At 37.2% G+C, this 9969-nt stretch overlaps 1 protein-coding gene across 1 annotated transcript; it reads right to left on the bottom strand.

Annotated features, from left to right (window-relative positions):
• Positions 1-217: 217 nt before the first annotated feature.
• LOC132644573 (uncharacterized) lies at positions 218-9021 on the bottom strand. The gene is made up of 5 exons (XM_060361164.1): positions 7298-9021; positions 6380-6564; positions 5068-5238; positions 3215-3667; positions 218-891 (listed from the first exon to the last, which is right to left on the bottom strand). The coding sequence occupies exons 1-5, from the start codon at positions 8787-8789 to the stop codon at positions 451-453; spliced, it is 2742 nt and encodes a 913-aa protein (XP_060217147.1). The 5' UTR covers positions 8790-9021; the 3' UTR covers positions 218-450.
• Between the last annotated feature and the right edge of the window lie 948 nt (positions 9022-9969).

The following is a 9969-nucleotide window of genomic DNA, read 5'->3' as shown; positions in this document are numbered from 1 at the left end:
ACTTAAGTCGCGGATTCCTAGAAGAAGATGATAACAAATTTGGAAAAAGCAAATTGCTAAGACAAAGATGAGGGGAGGTACATTCAGCTACAACAGCTTCTACGTTAGGCAATAAATTCACTGAAAGTAATCACAATCTATTTTCCGGAAACTAATACAACGAATTGAACTTTCCATAAAGAGAATGGTTAACAAATATAAAAAGATAACAGCAAAATACAATGCTAAACTAAATGATGCATTCTTGCAGTGAAAGCGTGAAACAGTACAATTGCCTCACCATTTTTCAGGGTAGAGGAATAAACAAAGGTGCATTTTAAATAACGAGTGATGTACACCTCCTCTACGGGAAAATTTAAGTGACACAACAAACTAACTTCAATTTACAGGATTAGGAATTAGGTCAAAAAATTTCAAACCAACTAGTGCAGCAGAAAAATAAAAACAGTTCTAAGAGCCTTGTCTCCTCCGTTTTATTCTTTCTAGAGCGCCAAGAGGGCCATCACTATCATTATTCTTGGCAGCAGAGTCGTCCTCTGCTTCATTGCCTTCGTCCCTCTTACGGATTAGACCTCCAAACACTGCATCAGGGACGTCCTTCTGTGCTATTTCAATCTTCTCATCCTCTTCGGAATCAATTTCCTCGGGTAGATCAATATCCTCATTGTTTGCTGTGACTTTCTGTCCATTCGACTCAACTACTCCTGCACTTACAAATCCAACTACCCTGCTCTGTTCTTTCTTTGTATCATTTTCAGGAGGCACTAACTGCCTCTCAAGAGCTGCCATCTCATCATCAGCAACACCAGCTTTTTTCAAGACATCCTTTGCTTCCTCAAGTGTCTGCAGCTGATCCTTTTGCATGAGATACTCGGGTAGGATAAAATGTGTCTGCAGGTATAAGAAGCATTTCAGTATGGTCCATCAACGAAGTACAAGAAATGCAGACATGTAACAAAATAATTACATCAAAAGAAATATAATACCAGGTCCATGAGTGTTGATATACAAAACTATTTAAAAGGATATGTACAAAGTAAAGGTCAGAAAGGTGAAACCAAGGGAAGGAGATAGAGAGGAGTTCCCTAAACCATGGTTTTACTTTACACCACAGATCTGCCTTAAACCTATACTTATTTCCTTACTTATGGAGGAATTAATCGATAGCAGATAATATGAGAACTCCATGGTGCATGCTATTTGCATATGATTTTGTGTCATTGACAAAACTAGCAAGTATGTTAACCCAAAACTAGAACTATAGAGAAAGTGAGCAATATAGTGAGGGTTAGTTGAAGTAAGACAGAGCAGGGTTACTTCTAGTTTAGCTTCCAAAAGAATGAACATAAACTGAGATTGGATAGGGTTCTGGTAACTGGTAACTACTACAAACAACTCACATATACTTTCTGATAGGTCAGGTAATTCAAATATCAAGGCTAAATCTTCCAAAAAAAATGCAACGATAGATGAAAGGTGAGCATAGAGAACTAAAATAGGATAATTCAAATGGGGCACCATAGGAGTATACTATGCAATAGACGATACTTAAGAATGTGAAAAGCAAGTTCTATATAACAGTTCTGAGACCAACAATGTTATGAAATGAGGCAACATTACAAGGAATGGATGTTGGCTCCTCAACAGTCAATATATTCATATCGGTGTTCCACAAGTATGAATGTTAAAACGAATATCTAATCTTACCAGAAATTAACTAGAAATGATCAAATTAGACCAGGACATAAGCAGGGGATATAGAGGATAAGTTAAAAGATGGTTCAGCCACATTATAAGATGGTCACTTTTTTTTTTTTTTTGATCAAGTAAAGATTTCATTGATAATAAACAGGCCATCTTGGCAATATAAAGAGATATACCAAAAAAGGAGAAACCTACAAATATGGTTCTCTCCGCAAGACACCCAATCCTCTATACAAACAGGAATTACATGGGTGCACCAAAAAAAAAATAAGGGACCGGAGACTACTCCTCAATTGAGCAAAGCTCATCTCCAGCCCTTCAAAAGCTCTCCTATTTCTCTACTTCCAAATATAAGATGGTCACTTAAGATGGTTCGGCCATTTATTACATAGATCTCCAAATTCACTGATCCGGTAGTGCAACATGTGACAATTTAAGGTGCTAAAAGAGGAGGTAGATCTAAAATGACAGAACGGTTTGGAAGGAGAGAAATCAGAGATGTTTTGAAGATAAGCAGCGCAGCATGCAGAAAATGAAGATGAATTGTTTAGCTATTTACTATTTTTGGTGTAAACAGGAAATGTTAGATCAACAGTAGATATTTTAACAGCTATTGACTGGTTGTAATTTAGTGGAAATAGGAAGGCAATGTAAGCTGTAATACTTTTGAAGGGGGTGTAGTCCCAAAAGACCTAAAATCTCTCACAAATGTATATTTAGGTTAGAAGAAAAAAAAAACACAATGGAAGCAAATGACCACAGTATAGGTAATACCAGCTAGTTGGGGTAAGGCTTAGTAATTGTTAGAGAACTTGCATTAGATCTAATATTTGCCAAAGTCCTCTTAGTTTGGTTAAAGACTTATATATCACTGAAGAGTTGAGATCTAGAGAACCCTAAATTGGCCTTAAAAGACAAGTAAGTTTTTTCACTATTGGATTGCATGGACCAGAATATAACAGAACGTATATAGAAGATCCTTGTAACCGACTAGTTTGAATGTTAACTGTTAAAAAAAAAAAAAAAAAAAACCGACTAGTTTGAAATTAAGGTGTAGTTGACTGATTTGATTGATATAATATACCAAGTCCATGATAGTTCATACACCAAAAGTTAAAAATGGTAGTTAAGAACTACATTATGAGCCCTTCCTATTTTCAAGGAATTCCTGACATAAAACATAAGTAGCTCTGATACAATAGATTTCCCAGTAACCCAGTCTAAGCAGAAGCTAGGTCGTCATCTTCCAAAGTTAATTATACGCCATGTTGGATGATACGCATCCCAAAGTAATTATTCTATTCTGATTAAGTTGGTACTAGTATTCTGACCAGATTAATCCTTCTTATACAAGGGCCAAGGCTCCTTCCTATTAGAAGCCATCAAGTACCATAACAATTTCTCTACTTCACCTTCTTCTACGCCGCAGGTACTTTTGTTGCGAGAATACTATTAAGCTCCCTAATTTACTCATCTCAAGAACTTAATGATTAATTGAGCATTTATTTACCTGGCTGTAGCTTGCAGATACACTCCTCTTCACACGGAGCATCTCGCGGAAGGTATCCTCGTTTCCATGCTGCACCTCAAACTCATGCCACTTGTTCCAGAAATCAGGGTCAGATCTAGGGTCTGCGAATTGTGATGAGTGCTTGTATAGTGCACGGGCACGATCAATTTCTCCTAGGCTCTTCTCAAGTTCAGCATACTTTAAGCACATAACTTTCACATCCTTATCTGGAAGCCCAGACTCAATTGCTTGTTCGTATATCTCCCTTGTTCTTGGAACACCAAATATCTCAGCGGCACGAGCTATGTAGATCTCGTACATGCTCAATTTTTCATTTGCTGGGACAGCTTTTGTAGCTTGATCGTAAACCCTCATAGCCCGCTTCGCAAGACCATAGTCTTCCTCTAATTTAGCATACTGAAGATACAATGGCTTCACAGCATCAGCAGGAGCCTGGTGGGAATGGAGACACCACAAGGTGAGCATCCAAACATACTTTGGCAAATAGAATTTACGGAACATGCTTTAAGATGCAACTATGCAGACAGGAGGTAGTTAGACTCTAAATAAGAGCCTCTACTAACAGCATAACACAGAATTTCTCCCATAACTTGGAAGTGCAACTATCATCCAAGAGATGGCCAATATAGGATTCTAGATTAAAACAACAGGTTTATGTGATATCGACAAATTACGGGCAACGTAGGTGAAGCTGGTGTATATTTATTGTGCATCCAAAATAAATATAAAATGCACACAGGTAGACATGAAAAGACCTCAAACTAAACCTAAGGAATAAAAATCAAGATGCACAGCACAGTGCATAAAATGATTCAATGAGCTGTCTACAGTCTACACTATCCTCTTTTTTTTTTTTTTTGAACAGTTAACATTCTAGAAGGGAGATGGATTCTACAGTCTACACTTTTGACGCCCTTATCCACGTAGAAATACTATCATATAAAAAGTAGAGGATGATGGAAGACCAAAAGGATAATTAGGAAAGTAACTAATGAATAAAGATAAAACGGTGGCTGAAGGGAGATGGATTTCCCGACCCTTTTAAACAGAAACACGTGCCTTGCACAACACATAGGTAGCCAATGATTTCTTTAAAGGGAAGCCCGGTGCACTAAGCTCCCGCTATGCGCGGGGTCCGGGGAAGGGCCGGACCACAAGGGTCTATTGTACGCAGCCTTACCTTGCATTTCTGCAAGAGGCTGTTTCCACGGCTCGAACCCGTGACCTCCTGGTCACATGGCAGCAACTTTACCAGTTATGCCAAGGCTCCCCGTGACCTCCGGACCACAAGGGTCTATTGTACGCAGTCCATGATTTCTTTATTCAAAAAAAAAAAAGAAAAAAAAAAGAAGAAGGCCAATGATTTCTCCCGTCAGCTTAAGCCTGTTGTTATCTGATTGATTGATACTAAATTGCACCCAATAAAAGGGGATGTTCCTGCTGTACAATGGGTATGCAAGTCCAAGGAGTTCGAATATCAGATCTGTACAGATGGTCAAAAAAGTGGCTGCTGCCCTTATGTATATTCTACATGCATAAGGATACGATATTGCTAATGAGAAGCAAATGTCCTCTATCAGATCGATGGTAACATCTCCCACATATTCATTAACGGATATCGAGAAAAACGAGGAAAAACTCATGAAATTATGAAACATTGGTTGAGAACCTGATATACCAATTAAAATAACGAATCCCTGAATTCCAAAAATGACCATCCATAAACTTACCTTCTTGGAGCGGAAGAAGAAGATTTTAGAGTTCAGAATTATATCATAGCAAACCAACATTTTAATTTTTGACTAAAAACAAATCGTACCGCATATACATACCTCTTCTACAGCATGCTCAAATAACTCTCGAGCTCGTTCCAGCTTTGACTTCCCATATCTCTTCACAAATTTGGAGAGATAGGTAACCCATATATCCTTTACATGAGGGTACTTGAAGATCTTCACACCCCTCTCGTAAACCTTGAATGCATCCTCAAAGTACTTGTGATCCTAGAGAAAATGAATACCGGATGTTAGGTTAAAACCAATTACACCAGAGAACAAAGATATTTCATATTCTTTTCTAGCGGTTATTTGCATTTTGTCTTTCTTAAGAAAGAGTTCTTTGCATTTTGCACTCTAATGTATGCATCTTTTCCATCTTAATCTTTTAATCCCTTTATGAAATCATTAAAGAGTCATTTTCTGATGGATAAAAATAGTAATTATGTAATCAACAAATCAAGCAGAGTGAAGGGAGAGAGTATTGGAAAATGGGGGAGTTCAGGAAAAAGCGGCCACGCCCAGCAACAATAGTGAAGCCATCTAGTAGATAGTCACTAACTATACAAAAGGCTCTTTCTAAATGGAAAATCAATAACACTAAAGAGTTCTGAGTCATAAAAGTACGAGTGGCATGATTTCATGCTGTAAGCAGACATTACGATAGCAACGCACAGCATAAGGACATTGCTCCAATAATTGGATTTGTGTAAAAGATACTATTTCATATTGGTTTACAACTTTCCTTTGGAAGGGAACTAAAAAAAAATTGCCTAGCAAGAGGTAAACCAAGTAATTAGTAGTTCTATATTTAACTCATATACTTTGTTACTTAGCTTCCTAAGTGAGGAGAAGTGAAGAATGGGTCACTCAGCATTCTATGGGGGAGAAGATCTAAATAGCAGTTCGATTGCAGAAGCTCTATGTTACCTACACAATGAATGTTCGCAGCCAGTTATTCACAGAGATGTTTCATCAAGCATCCTTCCTAGTGACAAATTAGTATCCTAAGTATATTCTCAAACCAACAAATATGCTAGTTAAAGATCTTTTTCAGTCTGGAGAATACTATGCTTACTCATGTTGCCTTCCTTCTTTCTCCCACTATAGCCCCTTATCCCTATTCCTTGTCATTTCTCCCTTCCAACTCCACTTTCTTTTTGGCAATTCAATCCCTATTTTGCCACTCACAGAATTATCTCTATTAAAGTTTTGCAAAATAATCAGTACGTTAGGGGGACAGGGAAAGATGCAAACTAGGAAATGGTTCATATACTACGAATGCAAAATGCAAAGAACTCCCCGTTCTTTTAAGACCATGTAAAACAGTAGGTTGATACATAGGTAACTATTAGAATGAAATTCATACCTCCAGAAGTACTGCATAATTTATTATAATCTGTGGTGTAGCAATTCGCAGATCCAAAATCCTCTCATAGACTGCACGAGTTGACTCTAAGTTTCCTAGGCTCTCCTCCAAATCCACATACAATAACCATAACCTTAAAGATTTGTGTAGCTTAATTTGCACTGGTTCATTTCCATCAGCAGCAACTGCATGTTAAAATATGAAGAGAGAACCCAAGAGTTAGCCCAGATATCCATACAGCATCAATTGACAGCAAATGAAATTAGATATCTAGATTCCTCAGTCATGATATACTAAACATTTTCTTAAAACTTTTCAGCTGCATTTTGATGGACTTAGATTGGTCATGGAGTTCAAAGAACACAATGTAAAGCAAATGGTTAGTATTTTATAGACAGAAGGGTTTAAAAGTAGAGATAAATTTTAATCATCTAAGTTTCAGTTTCAAGAGAAACTGTCTTAGATCCTCTATGGGCTACCTGAATTTTTCCATATGCAAGCTTTTTTCTAACTATTTGTTACTTATATAGATTGTTTTACGTCAAAAGTAACACGAGATCCACATTTTTTTCCACAAGGCCTGGCTTTCTCATTTACATATAATGCTATACCTACAAAGTGGAATTGGTAGTACTAATCACAGAGTATCAAGTTCGCCACTGAACTTAGGTCTGCATTTCAACTCCATTTCTGGTGCTATACACTGTCATTTCAGGTTTTGAAATGACAAGTTTCCAAATTTAAGTTTCGGATCAATGGTAGTACCAATATAGCACTTCTTTGTACCCCATGCCTCGATTAGATCTAATGCTGAACTATTATTTAAGCTTGATGGGCTAAATACTTAACAAGCGCCTACAATAAAGAAGCTATCATGAAAAAAGAGGAGCGCAGATACAAAAGGAAAGTCAGAATTACCTCTCCGTTTGACCTCGACAGTTGGTTCAGCAGTGGCACGTCTCATCAGTTCCAGAGCACCCTTGAAATTCCTGTGCCGTAGTTCCATCTCGGCCCATTCACACCAAACACTAGCCAGATGATCCACAGTTTTATAGTTCACCTGCACTGCCTTATCAAAGATGACTCTTGCATTTGCAATATCCTTATGGTTTTCATAAAGTTTTGCAAATGCAACCCACAAAGTATGTGGCTTCCCTACAGCCTTCATTGGGTCAATAGTTCTAACTGCCTCGGTGTATGTTAATATTTGCTTTGTCGGATTCCCTTCGAAAAGTTTTACCCTTCTATGCCACTGTTCTACGTTATGCGGATTTTGCCTCAAAAGGACACTATTCGCGAGCTCTGGCCTCCTATCCATAAGATGTTCTAGCCTAGATAATCTCAAGTCAACATCCTTATCATCATTTAACCAAAACTCTCTAAGTTTCTTCTCCAATTTTGCCACATTCAACCTATCATCCTCTTCATCCACATCTTCCTCCACCCCAACCTCACTGTTACTCCCTTCATCCTGCACCTCACTATCACTCATCTCCTCCATTTTCAAAGCAAGCATACTCTCCTCAAACTGCGAGTACGCATCAAATATAACACTAAAATCCCTAACAGTCACCACAGTCGTCACCCCTTCTTCAAAAATATCCCTCGCCTTCTCAACCAACTTCCTCCTAATATAATAATCCGCCAACGACGTCCAAAGCCTCCCAACCTCATCGGTAAACTTCTTAATCCCTCCTCTAATTATCGCATCCACATTCAAACCCGATATCTCAGTAGCATGCTGCGTTAACAAATCACACAACTCCAACCAAAGCCTATGTTTAGTCTTCCCTTTAATAGAATAAAACCTATCATCATTCAACACACCAGCTAACCTCTCGGCGGCCTCCTGCCACAACTCGGAATTCAACAAAAACTCAAGCAAATCCTCAATATGATTAGGATCATACTTCAAGTACCTCCTATAAACCCTAAGCGACGTCTCAATAGGAATTCCCCTTTGACTAACAAAAACCAAATAAGGTTCCCAAATCCTATCATGCTGAGTAACAGGCAATGCACATAACGCTCTATCAAACGTCCTTCGTGTTCGCGTAACAAGCCTCTGCTCAGTTAAACTCACCAAATACATTATCCAAATACGTGGCATTTTGTGCATTGTAACAAGTGCTCTCTCAAAAGTGTTGTTTAGAGTTTGGTACTGTGAGTGATTGATTGGAAGGTTACGAACTAATTCTAAGCGTTCACGGAGATAAGCGTGCCATAATTTGTAGCTACCCGGAAGTGCTTTTAAAGCTCGTTCGTAAATCACTGCTCGTTTTCTGAATGGCGAATCTGCTCGTGCTACTAAATAGCGCCACCATAGCTTAAGGCTGAAGGGATTTCTGAGTAGCTCTTCTTCGTACAATAGGTCATCTTGGCTGGGGTAGAGCTCCTTTGGGATTGACATATTGAATTTGGATTTTGCTTAAGAAGGCGATTTGTACACGCCGGCGCAAATGGCCGGAAAATAGTGTGGGGGAAATAATGGGTTTTGGGAGGAAAGGGGAAAACCCTACTGAATCTAGAATTGAGCAAGATAGACAGAAACAACCGGCCCAAGGCTTCTGTCTCCTTTTCCTTTTTTTCTTTTTTCAGATTTTTTTTTTCTAGAGAAACAACACTCCATGTCTATTTGGAGAAAATATTTACCGAAAATCCATATTTTTTTATTGTACCTTGGATAGCCCTTTTATAAGTTATTATACACTTTTACGCAAGATTGATACATTATTTACAGTGAGTATATAATATTGTATATTGTGTGTATAAATACCTACATAGATTTAATATTTTATGTTGTATTGTATATTATTGAAATTATCTCTTTTTTCTAAGCCTTAATTTAATAGTATGTCCCAAAAAGAATATCTCTTTTTATATATAGTAGACAATTCAAACATCATATGTGACAAGTTTATAATCACAAGATTCAAAGTATATTTAAGTATATTACACATTTTAATTTAGTACCATGAGATTCAAAAATCTCTATTTCTTAAATTTCATGCCTAGTCAAATGAAGACATTTAAATTGAGACGGAGAGAGTATATGATAACCAAACAAAAAAAACAATATCATAATTCATTGTAAAAAGGATAAATTGAAATACTAACGAACTCTCTCGTAATGGAATGCAAAAACAAAAAAGCACTCCTAGTCTAAGTATTTATTTGTTGATGTAAATCCATACACACGCTTTTTAAGTTATAATTTTTAAAAAATTATATACTTAAAATTATATACAAGAAAATATTATATATTATAATTTATTAAATGCTAAAAAAATGTCTGTTTAAGAATATATGAAAATAATGTAGTCTAAACGTATAATAACATGTGTTTTCTGGTCAAATCGGATTCAATCAAAAAGCTAGTTAGAGATTTGATTTTATAGGGTTTGAAGAAAAGTGTTACGTATCCAACACCGAAAACTCTTTTACGAGTCCAGTTGGTAGTAATGGTGGTCATGGGTGATGCTAGATAAGTGATAAAGACATTGTAAATTGATTCTGAAAGCTTAAAAAAATAAGAAAGTGATGATTCCGGGTGTCTTCCTTGTTGAGAGAAAAAATGATGATTACAAAGG

This window comes from Lycium barbarum, chromosome 6 (genome assembly GCF_019175385.1).
Source record: "Lycium barbarum isolate Lr01 chromosome 6, ASM1917538v2, whole genome shotgun sequence".
In the NCBI taxonomy this organism is placed as follows: domain Eukaryota; kingdom Viridiplantae; phylum Streptophyta; class Magnoliopsida; order Solanales; family Solanaceae; genus Lycium; species Lycium barbarum.
This window is presented reverse-complemented; position numbering and strand designations above follow the sequence as displayed.

Excerpts from the sequence above, each read along its gene's own strand:
- LOC132644573 (XM_060361164.1), bottom strand. The coding sequence starts at position 8,789 with ATGTCAATCCCAAAGGAGCTCTACCCCAGCCAAGATGACCTATTGTAC. Across the intron at positions 5,239-6,379 it reads ATTATGCAGTACTTCTGGAG|GATCACAAGTACTTTGAGGA; the intron begins GTATGAATTTCA and ends CATTTTCTCTAG. Across the intron at positions 892-3,214 it reads TATCTGCAAGCTACAGCCAG|ACACATTTTATCCTACCCGA; the intron begins GTAAATAAATGC and ends TTATACCTGCAG.